The sequence below is a fragment of the Vanellus vanellus genome (genome assembly GCF_965231255.1).
Source record: "Vanellus vanellus genome assembly, chromosome: Z".
Lineage (NCBI taxonomy): Eukaryota > Metazoa > Chordata > Aves > Charadriiformes > Charadriidae > Vanellus > Vanellus vanellus.
Genome location: NC_138908.1, coordinates 70,458,497 through 70,479,904, shown reverse-complemented (window position 1 = coordinate 70,479,904; position 21,408 = coordinate 70,458,497). Strand labels below are relative to the sequence as shown.

General features: G+C 35.1%; 1 protein-coding gene across 1 annotated transcript in view; it reads right to left on the bottom strand.

Annotated features, from left to right (window-relative positions):
- Positions 1-21,408, bottom strand: part of WDR70 (WD repeat domain 70) — a gene marked incomplete at its 5' end in the record, with an annotated part of 140,027 nt that overhangs the window by 48,547 nt on the left and 70,072 nt on the right. The window contains one exon of the mRNA XM_082496965.1: positions 14,428-14,602. Within this exon, the coding sequence (XP_082353091.1) occupies positions 14,428-14,602 (175 nt within the window). The remainder of the gene's footprint in view (positions 1-14,427; positions 14,603-21,408) is intronic.

The following is a 21,408-nucleotide window of genomic DNA, read 5'->3' as shown; positions in this document are numbered from 1 at the left end:
AGAAAGAAGCTACAAATATGTCTTTACAAAGCAATTACCACAAAGTTATTCTCACCATAATTCAACACATTTTCTTATAATCTTTCAGTCTTCAGTGCTCCCAAAGCTTAAGACGCATTTTGATCCTATAGAGGTACAGCCTGACTAGAGTGAAATAACTGAAAATATACAGAATTTAACATAAAGCTAATATTTCTGATTCAGTAACACTTGAGCCAAAAAAGGCATAGTTTTTAGTAAGTTATCAAAAGTGGCTATACAATAAATTTGCTTACTTGTTGAAAAAAAGTAGCTAAAGCGTGTATTCCAACACAATGGGTATATTTCTCTAAGAAATAAAGTCACTTTCACTAAACTTGTAACATAGTGAGCTATGATTTCTTTTCAATTATTTGATTTTTATAATAAAAATGTACTGTAAACCACTATGCTGTATTTTCTCTACTTATTAATTAAAAAATATAATTTTTCTAAAACATGGATTTGGTTTTATTTATTCAGATGGAAAGATGAAGAAGGAAGAATGCCTCAGCTAAAAGGGTAAGTGGTATTTTGCCACATTAAATATTTCTGTGATAAAATGAACATTCTTAACTCAGAGCCTCAGTGGTTTAAGTAAAGTTGCAGAAGGTAGCTGAGATTATTCGCTCAACATACTTAACACTGATTTTCAAGGACCATACACATTTGAATTCTTTTTTTTTTTTTAAAGCCTCTAGAAAACAAAAAATGCCACCATCATTCAGCAAAGTAAGTTGAGAGAAGTTAAAGGAAACTCCTTTTCTTCTGTTACAGGTCAGCTGGGTACTTACGGATGGTGCGGAATATGTGTGTTTTTTTTTTTTAAAAAAAAAAACCAAAGATATGTTGCTATTAATCCACAAGACGCAGAGTTGCCAACTGCACTCTATTTCAGTTACCTTTAACTCAGAATGTTATGTGATGAGTTCAGCAATTTCAGGATTAGGCCCCAGAGCTATGTGTCAGTAAAATGTAAAAGTAAGAAGCTGGTTGGGAAAAAAAAAAAAAAAAAAGAGAAAAAAGAAAGTAACTCAAACAAACTTTCATTTCTTTTCAAGCAATATTCCTATCCCAGTTTAGTGATTACTTCATTGACTGTGACTTCTTCTCACAATAATTTTATATAATGGAATAGTTAAATAAGCAAACAAATAGCCCTACACATTCAAAAGCAAAAAATTGACAAAGTGGAAAAAAATCTCAAAAAGAGTTTTCTGCAAGTAGTTTATACTAACTGAACACAGTGTTCACAGGGAAAAAAAATAAATCCCCACTTAGCTTCAGACTCTGTAAACCCAAAGTTACAGATTTTTACAAGTAAAATATTACAGTGTTAATCACTGTTTCCATGCATACAATATACAGTTGTTGAAAGCTCTTTTGACAAAATGTGGAATTGTCCAAATACAACAAATCACAACCAAATACTGCATTTCAATTCATCTGGCACTTAGCTCAGAGACAATATACTGTCTTAAATAAGTCTGTCAGTCCAGGTTTTGTGGTAGCATCAGCATCAACCTAAAAAAAAAAAAGCCTTAAAATCTTTCATGATTAAAGATACTTTGCAAAATAAGTTAAATTTAAAACCAGGATTTCACTGCTGCTGCAGGAAGAGGCTCTGATATACCTGGATTTGATTTCTGACACTCAATATTGAAATGACTTGAAAATGAATGTTTCTATTTTAAAACACGCTGTATATTTACCCATCCACAGCGCACAACACCTTGTCACATCAAGTTTCCAGCTAGGTTACAGAGCAGCAATCAAGTACCTAAGCATTAGGTACAGAGAAAAAAACAAAAACTTGTAATATCCTTTAGAAAAATGTGGCTTGGATCGAGTGCTAGAGCACGTCCGAAGAAGGTGATCTTAAAGGTCTTTTCCAACCTATGAGATTCCTGAATATATTTCATATATGGATCGCTTTTAAAATTAGTTTTCTTTTTTTAATAGATATTAAAAACAGATTACTGTTTAAATATGAGGGGACAGAATTCCTTTGCTTGGAATTAGCATCCCTGAATCAATTAATCCCTTCTGTCTCATTTAAAATAAATAATAACCTGCTTTTTAAAGCTATGGTAACGTAAAAACGTCCTAGGCAATAACCAAGAATCCCTCAAATGGGCTGCAGTATATCCATACCAATTCGTCTCTGAGGTGTACAGAATCGTTACAGAATTTTTCATTCTGCAATTAGCTTTCTCTTCTACTGTTAATGTTGCTTCAAAACCGTCTTTTCTCCTCTTCTCCTATTTCCATCATCCCTAAAATTCTTTGCCATCCAACAAAAAAGATTCCTTCCATTTTGTCATCCTAGCATTCCCGTTTCGTTTCAGCACAGTACTGCACACTCATAGAATGGTTTAGGTTGGAAGAGACCTTAAAGATCATCGAGTCCCAACCCCCCTGCCATGGGCAGGGACACCTCCCACTAGACCAGGTTGCTCAAAGCCCCATCCAGCCTGGCCTTGAACTCCTCCAGGGATGGGGCATCCACAACTTCCCTGGGCATCTTGTTCCAGTCTCTCACCACCCTCAGAGTGAAAAATTTCTTCCTAATATCTATTCTAAATCTCCTCTCTTCCAGTTTGAAGCCATTACCCCTCATCTTATTGCTACATGCCCTTGTAAATACTCCTTCTCCAGCCTTCTTGTAGGCGCCCTGGCACCTCACCTGGCAACTTCGTATTTCTTTTCCATCAGCAGTGGCATCTTCAGAGCACAGGCAGATACACGAATTGTTGTTTGTGAAAGTTATCTCAGAAATCTCATTTGCATCATCCACTTTTCACCGAATAGTTCCATGTTTCTTTCTCTCTGCCTCCATTACTATTTTTCACACTTTGGCCTTTTCATCCAATACTGCCTTCTCCTCCATCCTCATTCCTTGTCAATCTCACTTAAATTCCTTCCTGAATCTAACAGACTTATCCTTGACAAATCCAACCCATCCTCAATCTCATCAACCTTGAAAAAAAAAAAAAAAGCATATTTTCTTCATTGTTTTATGAGGTCCGGTATGTCCTGTACACCTTCTACGTATTGGCTCCTTTCTTCACTATTCCCTCTGGTGCATGATTCCCTCTCTTTCAGTTTCACTGGCTATTCACCATTACACAATCCCCTTGGTCACTCAACTTCTCACTCTACAATGTATTTTTAAAAAGCTTATTCATAACCATAACTACCAATATTTTTATGCCATTAAACTACTTTCCAAGAAAAGGTATATCATTCTCTGTCTGCTGCACATCTTAGTTCATCTTGACATCACTTTGTGAATGTTTAACTGGCAACTTGAATTCAACATTATGAAAGCTATTCCTGATTTTCTCACCTGGATCTCCTCGATTTCCCTGGAAGATCTATCCTCTTTTAACCATTCATCACAAGAAAAATGTTGTTATACGCATTATGCCGGTATTATTACTTTTATTATTATTATTACTTTGACATCTTTTCCCTCTGTTTTTCCTTGATAATGGTCTTCTACTTTTAGGGCCCACTGTTGCCTCATTTTGTCTTCTTTAACAGCTGTATTTTACCTATGACTTAAATATATATTCTTCCAATAATAGCAATTACAGATACTTCACTTAATCCTCAAGCACATCTGTTTTTCTCACATAAAGAAAAACAAAGTCAAAACGAATAAAACCACCACTCCCTTTTCCATAACACACATGGACACACAGTAAACTATCATTTAAAAATGACCAAAGAAGGAGACAAGTAGCAACTGAGTTTGCACTCTGCCTTGCTTTTGTTTGTTGGTATAAACCTTTTACCCACTTGACACCAAAGGATTCATTTTCTGACATAACCACATTTCTTTCAGAAGGAGAACAATCAAAACTGAAGTTTGTTTCATACATGCAGACACACAGCAGCACACATTAGCGCAGCCCTGCCTTGTCTCCTACATCAATGCAATAGCCAAGAAACAACAGTGACCTGTCTGGAGAACAGAAACCATTCCTAAACCCCTGCCAGCTCCTATCCAATTTGGCACCACACTTTCACACATCAAGTATCAAAATCAACCAGGCATTCACACATTTGTGACAAGTGACAAGCCAATGGCTGGCAATGCAATGGTTTCTGCTGACTAAAACAGGTGTCCCTAATTCTGAAAAATCACTCAGGCTCTTGAAGGTTGTCTTGAATATAAGCCAGTCCTCCTGTTACAAGGGCAGGAACACACTACCTGTACTAGCTGTGCTTTTGCAGGCCCTGGTGAAACAACCTCAATAAGGGTCACAGTGGTATACTCTGGACCTCAACAAGGTGTAGTTTGCTTACAGGTCTTGGGCCCAATCTGCTCTCCAAACAAGACCACAGACCTGCATGCTTGTGAGGGAGCTAGGATACAGCACCCTTTATATGCTCTTACCAGGGTATGTGCTGATCACAGCAGCTATATTCATCAGGAGCTCTCAGTGCCCATAAAAAATATGTTCCATGATTATACAATGAATTGGATTTTTTCAGAATATTTCACTCTTTCTCTGTGAACTAGCACAGTACTTTAATTTGGCCACCCTATCCCAACCTTAATAAAATGCATTATACCGAAAACTTAATATAAATTAAGTTTTAGCACTGATTACAGGTGACTGCTTTGACCACAAAACAGTCGCAAGCCAAATCTTGGAGTGATACACATACATGGTAAAAAGTGAAATAGTAACCATAAAGGCATTTTTTTTTTTTTTAAAAAGCTGCACATTGCTTAATCCGAATGAAAATTACATACATCGAATTATCCAAGAGTACCTTGTTTAAATTACTAGAGCTTAGAATGATTATACACTTCAGAAATCTATTAAACTAGAATTTCATTATAAGTTTGTACACATACTTAGGCACACAGACACAGGCTGTGTATGTATTTACGCATAATGTGTGAAATATATAGGTAGTCATATCCAACTCCAAATCTAGTTCTCCATCTCATGAGAAATTTAGAGCTTGGTTTGAGGAAGGCAGCTGTTCCACGGATGTATCTGATTTCAGTCTGTGTAGTATCACTGCAGTCATACATTAAATAAAACACAGCTGGACAATGCTCTACCTATTTCACCACCCTCTCTGCTGAGAGTTTAGCACTAACATCTGTTGAAAACAAACTTTAGGAAATAGGGAGATCATGAAAAAACCCTTTATTTTAAAATATCTTGCACTGGAATTCATAAAGAAAGCCTCATATATATTCAATTAGGTTTTAATTATAAGATTTATACCTAGAGTTGAAAGAGACTTGCTCACTGAAGGCTCATACAAAAAATATACTATTACTACAAATACTTTTCATTTCATATGATTTGTTTAGTTCTGTACCTATTGCCAAGAGATGGTGTAGTTGTGCAGTTTATCTTCTCATTGATAATCACGGACATAAGAATAACTTCTTTAGTTTATAATCTTATGATTTTTCTACAAATGCCATGCAAACTTTTTTTAATTAACGTTACCTAGACTTAAGGGATGTTTGTTAGAAACTGAAAGCATTCTGTAGTGTATTATGACCAACTATTTAAGCGCATTTAAAACTCCATCCTCACAGAAGTGCACCTTTTAATGGATGCAGCAGCCATGAAACAATCGATTTCTATGTACAGTTTGTTCTTTATCAGACTTTTCTGTGTTAAGTGTATGTAACATTAGTTTACATACAGAAGCTATGCTTTGCTATAATTTATCTTTTTTTTTTTAGCTTCTCAAATTCTAACAGATTCATGGGGAATATTTTTGTATTAAAAATAGTAGTATATTTCTTAATGTCATAAAACAGCACATTTCAAAATAAATCACTCTCTTTCAATTGAACGAAAAGGATTTTAACATACTGTCTCTCTTTGTTAAGTTTATTTTTTTCTAAATCAAACAGTTATGAAAAAGGTTATGCACAGGCACCACAAAACATTGTTATTTGTTTCCTAGGCCAGTGACCTTTCTGATAGTGTTCAGTGACACGGGAATACATAAAAATTCCACAATTCTTAAATGGGAAGAATTTGTTACCCATCTTCTATATTAGACTTCTGGAAAAGTTAAAAATTTGGTAGTATTTAAAATGAGAGCAGGAAAAAAATAAGAAGTAAAAGGAAACTTTACTCTGCTATAGTAATGAGAAGAATTGAGAAGGGAAATATAAAATACATTTCAAAAGTTTAAAAATTCCAAATAATTATTTTACTTTTGATATTTTTCTATTGTCTGAAATGACCATTTCATTAAAAAATACCCTACCTTTAATTTCCTGAAAAAAAAAAAAGAATCTAAAACCCCAACCCAGCTAACTCTTAGTACACTATGGGTTAAAATTCACTTCACATTACTATTTATGCATACCCCAAAATAGAAAGCTTTCTAAAAGTTACAAATTGATGAGAAAAGTGAAACCTGCAAGAGAGACATCCAAATATGAAGCTGGAAGGGGGTGAAGGGCCCATAAATTAACCCAAGAAATAGAGCAAGCTTATGCAGACAGAAAGTACCTAATCTTCACTTTATATGTTCCATGGATCAGAAGTCATAATTTCCTACCTTTTTTGTTGTTAAATAAATCCACTTGATCAAGCCGTAACTGCTTTTCTTTTGTAATTTAAAATATGGGAGTTTTAAGTTTCTCTAATAAAACAAACTTAATGACCAAGAGTTGTACAGAAATACACTTTTCATTGCTTTTACAAATTTACAATATAAACCTGCTGTTCATCCCCTCACTAGCTTCAAGAAATAGTGACATACAATGAACCACAACGAGAAACATTTGGACGCAAAAATAGCTTCCTAATACACACATCAAGGACAAAATTCTTTTTGTAATATACAAACCCTATTGAGCTCCAGACCAATGAAGTGTTCAGCTTGCTTGAGGAGTGCATATGCTATAGTATCTAAAAGCCATTTTTCTGATAAGCCAGACAACTCCGGAGCTCACTTCTTGTTAGAATCAATGTAGCATCTGTACTTTTAACTTTTTCCCTCTGCATAAAAGGAAAATTTTCTCTAAAATAACAAAGTTAGCTCAAGAAGGCTCTTCTATTTCTGTTTTATTATTTTTCATTATTTTATCTTTCTATGTCTGTAATATTATTCATGTCACATTAATATCAATGACACTACAATATTAATAAAGCCAATCATGTTGCTATAATGCCTACTCTTTTCCTCTTAAATTGCCATTTTTAAATTATTTCTGTAAGTTTTACTGTTATTTTTCTAAATAGCAAATCAAAGAAAGATATATAATCATGGTGGATAAGCCTTTTTCCTTTAACCATACATGAATTCAAAGTAAAATCTTTTATGCTGTTTTTATTGGAGTGTGACAGACTTCAAGATTTAGAATTGCCTTCCATCACTATATTAGATAGTGCAAACATTTAGATAGTTCTTAACTATAAACTGTTTATTACATGAGAGAAATGCACTTAGAAATACAGCAGGGCACATTTTATCTTAGCATATGATTGTCAGATTCTTTACTGCAGCTAGCTTCGGGGTATAGATAGAGATGTACTGGTTAAACCAGACGTATACAAAAAAGAATAATATATGAATCTGTTAATATTTGCTGCTGGCAAGCTTGTGTGTGATTTCCAGTTTCTAGAGCAGAGGTCTGGCACGTATACATATGGAATGAAAGGGTGGGATATTATGGATATGGAAAACTTACCTTAAGTTTGAAAGGGGAATATAGTATATTTGGATATCTTTCATCTTGTATTTACACAAGAAATTTCCAGATGTAGCCAGACTGCCCTCTTCAAAGCATGAAGCATGTTACGTACTTGGGGGTAATTGGAAGATTTGCCTGCTGTTTAGCTGCAGTAGTGATAGTCAGCAAATTTAAGAATAGTCATTGTAAATCGTTTCTATTAAATACTGATGTTTCACTGGAATAATTTTAATTCTGTGAAGATACCAATATAAATCTCAAATTTTATATAAGCAAAACAAAACAAAATCCAAATACACAAGTGAATATTCCATGGTCAAAAAAAAAGAATAAAATTTAGCTGGTGTGAAAAGAGCATAAACCTGGAACGCTGTGATAGATCAGATGCTAAAGACACACTATGAGCTTTGCCTGGTAGAAACTGTATCTAAAAAGGCATATACACGCTACTAAAGCTTTCTAGTAGATAGACATAAGACATACATTTCAAGAATTTATTACTGAGAGCTATGTCTTTTGCATGTCGGCATGCGTAAAAAGCATTCTTTAACTGTCTAAAAGTCCAACAAACTGTGCAAAAATCCAAGTATAAATCCCCTCAAAGGACCTTCCAATAAATGGAGAAAATATTTACAGCAAGTCTCAGATCTTACTACTAGTTTTCATTACTGTTTCTTGGCAGCATCAGCTGTAAAATCCATCAAGAACAGCAAAATAAGTTTATAAAAAACAAAGATCAAATAAGATCTAGGCTTGGATTCCCATTCCAAAACAAAAGGGTCACCCTACTTAGATCTTACATAATCTTTTTGCATTATTTAAATCTACGTCCTTAGTTGTACAATATTTCTTCAAAATGCCTCCAATATTTAGTAAAAGTTCTCATCTCTGAAAACTCTACGTTAAAACTTCATACTGCACACCACAAAACTAAAGCTTACAAAAACCCTTTCAAAGTAAACAATCCCTAAATATAGAAAAGTATTTATCTTACATCTACTAATCATGCAATTATTTGGAAAATACTTTTAACATGAGTATTTGTAATTAAAATGTACAGAGCTTAGATCTGCTTAACTGCAGTGCATATTGTAACATCCCACTTTTCCTTGCTTTATATTTTGAGGACAGGGTGGCTTAAGGGCATGTGGAAAAATGGTTATTGGGATTACCGCTTGATCACACCACTTTTGGGGATATTCATGTGGGCAGCATATTAGTATAGTTTTGGATTCCATTATTACTGTGCATTTTAAGTTCTGTAAAATCACTTTGAGTTGATAAATTTTAAATCAGTTAGCTAAAACACACTTAAATTATTGTAGCAATTTAAAAACCAAGTTAAGGTTTTAAAACCAGGAGAAAAAAAAACCACTAGCAAGGCAGTAGTTAAGCAATACTGTAGTAGATGCTCACTTTTGAGCAGGAAATAGCTTAAGAATCAAGTTAAACATACCACTAGATCTTTTATGAAAGAAGAAAGTAAAAAAATAGAAGTTAATTACTAGCTATAAAAATTTTTCCCTGAGCACTGAATCAACTTGTGTTTAATGAGAATTAAATTATGTTGAAAATCATAAAACACTGCATCTTTCTTGCTCAGATTTACACTACATAAAAACATAAACCTATTACAGGTATATCTGTCAAAGTTAATTCTTGGTTACTTACAGCACAGCCATTAGATAGCTAAAAGATTATAAAAATTACTCAAGGTTTCTAAACAGACCCAATTTAATACAGCTAGAAAAAAGAAATACTCAAGATTTTTGGTATACAAGCTGTTTTCCTAAAGGCATTTAAAAGACATCACCACTCCTTACAAACTCTGGCTCCCCAACATCCTTATCAATATCTTTGTATCACAGCTGCAATGATATACAATAAAATAGATGATGTGTGAAACTGAGAAACATGATTCAAGCTGCCATATGCAGAGAAGTCCTTTATGCAGTCCTGGGCTGAATGCACCCAGGAAAAGCTGGAAGGAAAATTCACATAACAGGTAGCCTCATCAGGTGGTCTGAATTACTAAGAAAGGCTAACTAAAAAGTTAGGCTTTCTCGCCCTAATAAATCCTATTTGTAATCAAAGAAAAACATCTTGATCCTTTCCTGTTGTGTGGAAAATGAGGGGAGCTTTTCTGTTCATTAAAGAGATTTCTGTCAATTTTAACTCACAATACATTTTTAACCTACCCACCAAGAGTACTAACAGTTTTTACAAAAAATACTTCAGTCTTTCCCTATCTCTATGAATGAGATACTCCCACTTCTACACAGGAAGACTGGGCATTCAGAGGCTTACTGACTGCAAGACACACTTCATTCTCGACACTGAAGACTGGCTCCACGGATCAGCTGGTTCACCAATAGCTATTACTACTGGTCTCGCAAAAAGCTCTGAAGGGGCAAGCACAGGCAAGAAGAGCAATTTGAACCGCACATAAATCTAGTAGTTTTACTGCACTGCCTGTCAATCAATACTTTTCAAGATCCTGTCTTATTATGACACTCTCCAACTCCCCATATTTGCCAGATACTTCTCCACATCTCAGAACATTTAAATTGAGAGACTTCTAATGTGTTATGTTGATTGACTATTTCACGCTATTGTTTCCACTATTCATTGGAAGTTTGAGGGAAGTTATTTTTTATGTCCTTTGAAGCTGTTATTTTAAGCCAAGTTGACAGTGTTCATAATATTTCAAACAAGCTGACAGATCGTTCTGCTAATGTGCACTGTAAATGCACATGTACATGAACTTTAAAGAAAAACCATGCACTGACAAAAAAAAATACATGAGAAAATAACACAGATTTATGACAAAATGAAAAAAATCCTCTGAGGCAGGTGATTATAATGGATCACAATCGTGCTGAGGAAGTCTGGAGAAAGGCAAGGCAGAGCTGGAATGTGCTTGGCTAACTTCAGCATTAGCAAGTTACCAATGTCAGTGTCATGAAGACAAAAAAAAGTCTTCCTCCAAAAGTTACAAAAGTGTTTCTACTCTCACTACATACAGCTGGGAGATTTGGAAGTCCACCAAAAAAATAGTAGAAGCAGAAAACTGAATGAAACACTTATGGTGTGTATTACTAGTCAGAACTAAAGGAGGGAATTGATCACACACAAAAATCACTCCTTAGGCATAACAACACAATTAAAAAAAAGCAGATACTGAGGTGGCTCTAAGTGGCCTGGAAAAAAGAACTAACTCATGACCCTAACTTACAATGAACAGCTCCTTTGACTTCAGCATGAATGATAAAACATGGGATAGAAAAGATCTTATTTCTTTCTAAATAAAAAAAAATATTCAAAGAATTAATAACACCATTCTGGACCAAGTTCTTCTACAGTACTGAGCAGCAAACACAAGTGACACCATGGTGGTGATGTGGACACCACCACACAACAAGTTAATTTTTAATTTGCTTGCCCTTTGATAGACACAGCAGTAGGATTCCTGTAGTCAGGTGTAAAGCTATCAAGACATGTGGAGCAGGGGACAATAAACCTACAACCAGCAGTCAGAAACCATGGATACAGATTCCCAGGAGCTTCATCAAGGAGCTTCTGCCACCTTGTGAAGCAGTATGGTCTTTGTGAACCTCCAGAGGAAGAGCGGGTTCCTACCAGCACTGCAGCAGTGTGCCTGCCTCTCATGAGTACTCCTTTTGCTCTGGCAAAAGGGCATTATCAGACCCTCCTTCCTATTGGGGTATCCGCTTCTGACCTTGGTATTTGCTGTTTTCATGAACTTGTTTTCATTTCCTGTGGGGAATTGGAGGTTTTACATTTTCACTGAAGCAGAAAGAAACCCCCCTCTCTCTGAAGTGGGGTCTGTGTTTGACAGGAGTTTTTACTGCTGTCAAAAATAAATGTGTCTAAAAAGCCTTCGCAGACATGAGGACAACAGGCCACACGGATAGTACGTAATGTGACCTATAGTACCTGGTAGGACACCTTCCTGGATTTAGTTTGTGCTATTACCATCATATGGAGAAACAATGGTATGGGCAGTCAACATCAGGGTTGCAGTATCATTTATATTTTTGCTTAAATGCAAAAATGAATTCAGACAGTCAAACAGGCCTTTATCAGATCAGCTCTGGCATGACAGTACAGTCAACTAAGTTACAGTTAATTTTAAACACCTTCCTGCTACATATGTGCCAAATCCATATTCTAAAATAATGATGCCAGAATCATTCCTAACTGATCAAGAAATTATAGCAACTATTTTCTGCTTTCAAACACTAGCAATTTTTGTTACAGATTCAATGGGGCCTTCTCAAGTTAAACCCAAATATTGTCTTAATTTTTTACTTGAAACAGCTGTACTGTAGTACAGCAAAATCTGTGTACACATCTCTACACTTGTTTCAACAAAGTCAAATGGTATTTGCTGAATAGAAATTTTAAAAATTCTTCAAAAATCAGAAGTTAGTATTTCTACTACATATTTCTTCAAGCAGCTTAACACTCATGTCTTGATTCTCCACAGCTTTACCTGTTTTCCTGTGTCACCTACATTACATACCCCCAAAACTGCACCACTTTGTCATGACTTAACATTTTCTTGTTCGTGTTCGCAAGCATCTCTGCATCCTGTCAGGCCACTAAGTACTTTCATCATTCCAGTGCAGGAGTCAATCCCATCCTCCTCTTTCTAAATCCTGCTTTGAAAACATGTTCCTTTTTAAATTTTTATTATCCCTCCCCCGTCCCCCAAATGTAAGAAGGAGGCCTTTTTTATTTTTAATTATTTCATCAAGACACATTTTGAGATGCCTGATTTTCACTATACACACAGATTTCCAGATGGTACTAGCAGTTTTAGATAAGAGTGCCACTAAAAAAACAATTCCCACTGCTCCTTTATACAAAAATCTTGCACATTCCTTAATGACACCAACAAAAGCAAAGACAAAAATTCTTAAGGCTTTAAAAATACAAATCCAAGGACACTACCAACTTCATTTCCACTAGGAAATCACTTTAGTCTTGCATTGTTATACAGGGGTCACCAGTTGGAAATTGCACAAGATGCACAGGACATATCTTTAAATTATTCATAATCACCTTAAACTGCACTCAATCAGCATTGCAATACGTCATCTTATAGACATACAAAAGTTCAAAGGAAAAGGACATGAAAAAGCAGACTACCAAAGCACTATTGTTAAAACTATACCAGAAAGCTTAATATTTCAATACTGTATATGTTAAAATAAACAATATACACAGGTGATGAAAGCCAGTCTCCAAAAAATTTATTATTCTGTTAGAACAAGTTTACACTTAGGATGAATTCTCAAGCTTCATGCCATTAGGAAGTTTTACTGGGTTTATAGTGGAAATAAAAACAGAAATAAAAATAGATGACAATCCCAAAAATACATGCTGTACTTTGAATATGGTCAACGAGGTTTCTTTTCCTTTTACATCTATACATTTCCTCTTGCCTCCAGCAATCAAATTTTATTCAGTCTTCATGAAAAGTTCCCTAAATTGCCTGTTTTCCTTTTTAAAATCAAATGTTTTGAAAGATTAAGTTTAGTAGACTAACATAACTTATATTAGTTCAGTATTATTTCGCCAAAGCCATCCTATTGGAGTTGTACAGCTTTCAAAGATTTATTATGTCGGTTTGATTCAAAGGATCCTGCTCCCCCTGCCCCATTTCCTCTGTAATCTTACTTTGACTTCCAAAAAAATTGACCCTAATCTCATTTTCTCTTCCTATGCATGCCATAATACTTATCCCACTGAAGTGAAGGGACTGGGCATTAATTCTTTGGGTAAGAGGGGCATAAAGAAGATATGGATGATTATTAGGAGGATTAATTTTAAAAGCAGTAAAGCTTTGCCTGGTGAATTTGCACTCGACATTGCAAAATTAAACTCTTGGAACTGGACTGGTTTGTAAACTATACAACAAAAAGCAACAGGGAGCACTGATTGCTATAATCTTCAAATTATAAAGTAGTAGCAGGAACTGTACATGTTCTTTGTCAGTTAGATTCATAACTACTGGAAATTCAATTTTAAGTTCAATATGAACAGAAGAAATTACAGGTATATTTCATAATTTTAAAGAATATTTTCCCATTCTGACTCTTTCTAACCACACTGCAGTTACATAAATTGTTCAAATTTGCCTCCGTGTTAATTTTTACACACTGGACAATATAACAACATTTGGCATTTAATGTGTAAGCATTACCCTATTCCTTACCTGCTTGCATGCTATTCTCCTCTGTCTATTATCCCAATGAATGACTGACTTTAGTATGAAGTTTTATAACTTACTGCTTAATGTAACGTAATGCTTAATATTCAATATCTCAAAATATGGAAGTATACATTTTATGTTTTACATAGAACCAACAAGAAATTACAGCTCTTTTCACAAGCATCACATCTGAAATGAATAATATTCTAAATATAGGTATGTGGCCAACTTTTTTTTTTTTCTCCTTAAAAACACACTGCCAAGAGTTTCCTCAACATTTTGAGCTGAACAGCAGCACACTAAATAAATATTATTTTAGAAATACTAAATTTTGCCTATGAGTTATTTAGGTTTTGGGGGAGGAAAAAATAATGTGCAAGTATAAAAGTACCAAACTCGATTTTATCAGCTTCAACATTCAGCACTTGATATATTAGAAGCATATATTGTTATCAAATACTTGACTTACAGTCATATTCCTATCCCAGATCTGGATGGACCCATCTTGACAGCCAGCTGCAATGAGTTTACCATCTCTGCTGTACGTGCAAGTTGTAGGAATCACCCGTTTACCTTGAACTGATCGTGGTTTAAATACACTTTTGTGCTTTTTTTCATTGTTAACATCCCATGTCCTGACCGTTCTGGAAAAATGTTTAAATAAAGAGTTGTTTTAGAGAAAGTTAACGTATATTAAATAATTCTTATGATATAATCAAACAATTTTTTTGGCATAAATAGCATATAACATTGTTCAAATAAAATTCTAATGGCAAAATAGCATTTAAGATATGTTATGGCAGTCATGAAACTAATGTGACAATTTTCCAAGTAAGAAACATCATATTCACTAACATGTAAGTGAAGGTTAAGAAAAAAACCACACATTAAATTCTTTACAACTGGACAAACGACCAAAGGTTAATATGCAGGTACTACATAGTCTCCACTGTTGCTGGAAATCAGGAAGATGAAAGCACTCAGTCCTTTACAAGAATGGAGACTTCAGGAAACAGGCATAAATGCTTATACAAATTCATTAACTAAACAGATTGTCGTAATTGTTCTGATATGACAACAACTGAAAAACCTTCTTTTAAAAGGCACTTAATTAATTGCAATATTATTGTAGTTCTCTTTCACTAATTTTCAAGGTCTTAGAGTTCTGTTGTAAGTGTTCTTCAAATACTTTACAAAGACTCATTTATGCAATATCAGTTTTTTCAAGTTGAGTTTTTCTCACATTATTAGCAAAACAAATACATCCTTTTTCTTTTTAATGGAAAAAGAGTATCTGCCTGGATCTTCAATGTTTCTTAGATACACGAAAACATCCAAATGAGAGAGAACTAAACCACCGAGATACAGGTGGACTCTTTAAACTGTCTTAGATACAAATGTTTTCTGTCCATTTAATATGTTGAGTTCTTTCCAATAAAAAAAAATCAGAACTTTTCTGGCATCTAATCCAGAGAAGAGTTTCAGGATTTGGCAAAGGAAGGAAGATCATTAATTCAGAAAGAAAAAAAAAAAAAAATCACTAAGTTCTCAAGACAACCTCATTTGTTTAGACTATACAAACACTGCCTATAATCCAACAGTACATAATTTACTGGTGTCTAGCAAAGCAAATACCACTTTAACAAAGGCTGCCATTTCTCCAGAACAAGACAAGACACTGTGGCATAACATTAGGGACTTCCATCAGAGCTACAAGACCAGATAGGCTATAGAGCTGACATATATATAATTCTAGGATAAAACAGACATGAAAATGAGCTGGAAATAGCTCACAGAAGTTACATTTAATTGCACATTTAACGACAGTAATGAGAACTCAGGAACTGAACTAGAATGAATCTCCATTAATAAAGTCAAGATTAGTCTCAAAAGTCCTCAAATCTCATATCTGTAAGCACTTCATTGCTCTATTTCGAGACCTAGCATACGACATTCAAGTGTTTCAATGGTTGGTTTGGTTTTTGGTTTGTTTGGGGTTTTTTGGTGGTTTTTTTTTTTTATTATTATTTTAGATGAAACATTAGATTATGATGTATTTTCCAGGGTCACTTAAATAAATCCATGATGCTATGGGAACAGGTTGCCCAGCAAGATTATGGATATGCCTTTCTTGGAGTTATTCAAAACCTGTCTGGATATGATCATGCGCTAGGTGCTTAGGTGACCCTTCTTTATAAACAGGATGGTTGGATTAAAGGATATCTGGAGGTTGCTTCCAGCTTCCATCCTCAACTGTTATGTGATTCTGAAATTTCTCTTTTCCTCTCCATGTGTTGTCAACAACCATCTCAGTCTCACACCTTTTAACAGGCACATTGACATTTTCTCCCATTCTGTTATTTACTCAAAATTTGAGTCTTTTTCCAGTCCTTTTCCCTCATAATATTAAATCCTTCTAGAATCTCATTTGAATATCCTGTACCTTCAGCTTCTCTTCCTTCTCTTGTGATGACCACCTCCTACTCCCTCTCTTATAGTGCAAGTTTCCCAGGACTGCCTTGGCATACCCACTTCTCAGATGGTGTACCTAGTAACATGGTTACGTGCAGGGAAGTTTAAAGGCTGCCTCCCCCTGTTTGCCTTTGTATCTAAGATGCCTCAAAAGCATCTCAGCTGCAATTCCAGAAATAGCCTCTGAGAATCCTTAACCATCCTAATTCTTCATTTCTGCTGGCACAGAAAGATTTTTTTAAAGACTTCACTCTTTTCATCAGGGCTCAATGTCCTGTGAAAACCTCAATCACTTCACAAGACTATAGAGCATATTCAAACCTTCTTATTCATTTTACCTTTCAACTGTAAAGAAAGAAGTAACCATTGTATAGTTCTCTCTCTTATAACACAGGTTAAAAAAAAAGTGAGCCCTAAATCAACTGTAATATCAGCAGGTCAGGGGAAAAATCCAAGTTTCCTGAGCTGCTGCTTCTGCTGCAGCCAATATGAGTTACATGCCCAGTTAAAAATGCCCACATAGCCTATAGCACATGTTTAACATCCCCTCAATATTTTCTTAATGTACCCACAATGAATGTGTTCACTGTTGCCTTGCTGCTATTGGATCTAACTATAAAACTTTTCTACTAAAATAAATTTTATACACTACTCACAAATTGATCAATCATTCCCAGAAAGCCCTTAACTCTTGAGCTAAGGCTGAGCTTTTTAATCTCTTCTTTCATGTGTTTAAGTGTTTTTATTCTTCATGGAATCATTTTCAACTTTTCTTTAAATATGTACGTGGTATTGCAAACACATCTCATAATACCATGGACAAAATTTCAGCTTACCACATCAATCAATCAGCCCCCCAGTTTCTGACTGAATCACTACCAACCAAAACATGAGGAATCATCTATAAACTATGTATGGTTTATATTTTCCTTCAGACCAGTGATGGACTAGAAACATAGGGATCGCTGAAGGACCTCAGAGAGATGCCTTCACTCCCCATTCTAAGGGCCTTAATCACACAGTCTGAGTATGACATAGACTAACTTGTTCTGACAATCCCCTTTTACCGGCCATGCTCCATCAATAACTATCTGAGCACCTTACCTCTTCTTTCAGCAGGTACTTTGATGCTTTCCCCCCATCTACTGTTTATACTCGAAATTTACTTGAAGCCTTTTTCCAGTCCCTTTCCCTCACAAAGCCTAGTACTTCTTAATATTTAAGTCCTCCCATTCGAGCCAGAAGGAAAGGGGATAAGCAAGAACAGAAGCACAGAACCCCATATTGCCTTCAGTGAATATGTCTTTAAACTGGCAATATGGCAAATAAATGCTAAGGCTGCCTCTGTGTTTTCTTTTGCCTTCTGCTTCTGACCCTCAGTCACCATACTATATCACAGTCAACTCAGCACAATTTGGAGTTATGCCTCTGTTCTGTTTTTTTTCTTACAGAATATTTTGTACCATTTAGTGATTCTTCCTCCTCCTCAGACGTAATGAAAAAATAACTGAGACTGCATTACTGAAGTCCCATTTTCACTTTCTAAACTACTTTGGGTCCAACTTAACATTGTTTGTGTTGAAATGAATGAAAAATTTTAGCCCTGCATCAATCAGATCACTTCCAGGAGACTCATTTTGGTCAAAAAAAACCTTTTACTAAGACTACTTCCCTAGGCCTAAATATGTGTAGGAAGAAAGAATAACATTGTTTTACGCTCTGTGTTGCAGCATTTAGCAGAAGTATAATACTAATATTTATCTGTTGATAGGTATAACCAAGATATTTTTTGACTCCACTGAAAACAAAAGGAAAACATTTCCCAAATGAGTTTTTTTTTCCACCTGAAAACAAACTATGTTTAATGAAAGTTTGTTCTTTAGTAAAAGCAACATACAGGGAATTTTTTTTAAACTATCCCTCCAACGCAAAATGTCGTTTTTTCATCACATCAAATCTTAATGTTATGACACACACAGCCACATAAGTATTTTTAATTTCTCTTTCATAAATTTATTTTCAAAGAAAACTTCCATGAAAAAGGCTCCACATACACCAAGCCTAAATTTAACTTTTTAAATGGTGGATTCCACATCTGCAAAACAGATTTTGTAAAGTTCTTATATTTGCCAAGAGCAATTCAAAGGAACTTAGAAAAGGATGGGAATGTTCTTTTGGAAAGGTAATGTGGATATTTTCCTGACCACTGAGAAGTTAAATAACCCATAATAAACAACTAATTTAATTACTGGAGATCATGCGTGTGTGTGTTTGGTTTTTTCCTCACAAATGGTTTTTCTCTTTCTTTCTCCTTTTTTCTAATGTTCTTATGATGTTATTATTAAGCCAAAATTTCTAATAAAATTAGTTTTTTACAATGCTGTTGTATTACACAAATTTTTAAAGGTATTTACGTAGCTGCATTTCCCAGTCTGCAAGCACGGAAAATTTCTGTAATTCCTGATTCAGCAAGCCACTGCTCTTTCTCATACTATTCTAATACAATCTACTGAAATTCAAGGACTGAACCAATTCAAACATTAAAAGCCTGACCTGTCAAATTCCTCTAAGTTTCTCTGCCTGTCCCATCTCCTCTGTTTCTACTGGACTGCAAAACTCTCTTGCACAATATGGAACATTATTGGCATTTAATACAGTATAAATACAATAAGTTTCTTCTTAAACCTACTCTCATCCCACTTAAAATACAAAAAAAAAACCCCAGACTATATTAATGCTAGAAGTACAGATGAGGTTTAATGTTGTACATCTAGTAACTATATATATATAATGGTTATGTTTGTAATGTATTATAATGCCTACCATTGTTATATAAGGTTGTCTTAAAGGTCTACCTTGGAAAGCTATAACATACTTTAAAATCATTACACAAATACTGCTGCCATGGAATTTATCAGCAAAGTGCAGAATTTCAAGTCATCTTATCAATGATAGAAAAGATATTTTTTCAAAGTGTTAAATTAAGACTCTTTATCAAAAACCAACTGATCTTAAAGCAAGATTTTTTTATCATAGAATGGTTTAGGTTGGAAGGGACCTTGAAGATCATGGAGTTCCAACCCCCCTGCCATAGGCAGGGACACCTCCCACTAGACCAGGTTGCCCAAGGCCACGTCCAGCCTGGCCTTGAACACCTCCAGGGATGGGGCCTCAACAACCCCTCTGGGCAACCTGTTCCAGTGCCTTACCACCCTCAGAGCGAAAAACTTCTTCCTAATGTTTAATCTGAACCTGCCCTCTTCCAGTTTAAAGCCATTCCCCCTCGTCCTATCACTACGTGCTCTAGTAAAAAGTCCTTCCCCAGCTCTCCTGTAGGCCCCCTTTAGGTACTGGAAGGCCACAAGAAGATCTCCCCGGAGCCTTCTCTTCTTCAGGCTGAACAGCCCTAACTCTTTCAGCCTCTCCTCACAGGAGGTGTGCTCCAGCCCTCGGATCATCCTCGTAGCTCTCCTCTGGACACACTCCAGCAGGTCCATGTCCTTCTTATCTTTTCATCTTTTTTATGACATAAACCAACCTTACCTACACAGGAATGAAATTAAGATGCTTATATAATATGGTGAAAAATTACCTAAAGCAGAATACGTAAAGAGAGTAAATAGATAAGAAATAGCTGAAAAGTTCTGCCAAAATGCACTTTGTGCATATGGTGGTACAAGACTATGTCAGCAAGAAAACTTTCATTATTGTATTCTCTTTGCCCTCTTTCAGCAGAAGTACGTTATAGTCCTTTTCTGTTGAACACATGGGACCCAATGAAGATTGAATCACCTGCCAGATACTGAAAAAAATTTGTACACACAAACAGATGGAGAAATCCAGAGAAACTTTCCATACTTCTTTGGCAGAAAATCTTCTAAATAAGCTACCTACACCCAGCATCTGAACCTAGTTAAAATAACTTAAACCAGAATACAAGTAAAGTCACATCCAACAAAAGCAAAAACATAACTATGGAGGGAACTGCCAAAAAACTTGACACAGCTTAATAATTTATAACAATTCTTCAGCTTCTTTGTTACTTAAATAATCCCTAAATGTAAAAATCAAACAGAAACTTTACCAGACTAAGAAACAAACAAAAACATAAAAATTAATTTTTATGTGATACGCAGAAAATGGGTGGAAGTAACTACAAAACTACATTTTTCCATATTTCCAAATAAAATTGGTAGCCTTTTTTGATAGGAGAAATTACCAACATTTGGGTAATTACAGCTGAATTATAATTCCTAATCAGGGGGGATAGATTAAAATCTAGTAACAACAAACAGGAAATCCTCCCACTGTCAAGTCAAAATGAATTAAAAAGAGACCAACTCAAAATTGAAATGACACATTTGCATGTCTGAGAGAGCACAGGGAGCAGACATTCTGATATACTAAACACAAATCCTGTTGCTGACCAATGTATGCAAGATTTGAGGAAAACTAAATTAGAAAAAGAGACAGCAGCTGTTAACTCAAAGCACAAGAAAGACCATCCAGTCACAAAAATGGGAAGATTTCAGAATGGATCATAAAAGCAATTCCAAGATTCTGCTCTAGACTTTCCCCCCCCTTGTGAATTCCCACTGAACTATACTGGGCAATGCAAAATTCAGATAAATACCTTGCTATCTCCAGTCTTTAACTTCAAAGATTCTGAATGTTTTAATTCAAACCACTAGGTTTGAATTTAAAAGTTTCACAAGACATTTTTTCCTTTCTAAAATGATTTTTATCTATACATTCTTCACAGATTTTCAAAAGACCCTCAAACTTTAAACTACACTTGCTCATAACATATCTAAAGAAGAATACGTTTGTTTTCTTATATCTGATTTGTTTTGCTAAATGTATAGATCTTGAAATAATTATTTGTAAATCAAGTGTTCTTACATAATGAAAACCAGCTAGAAAACACATTCCCTAGAATACATCCTTTTTACTAACAGATGAGGATACCAGCAATCTG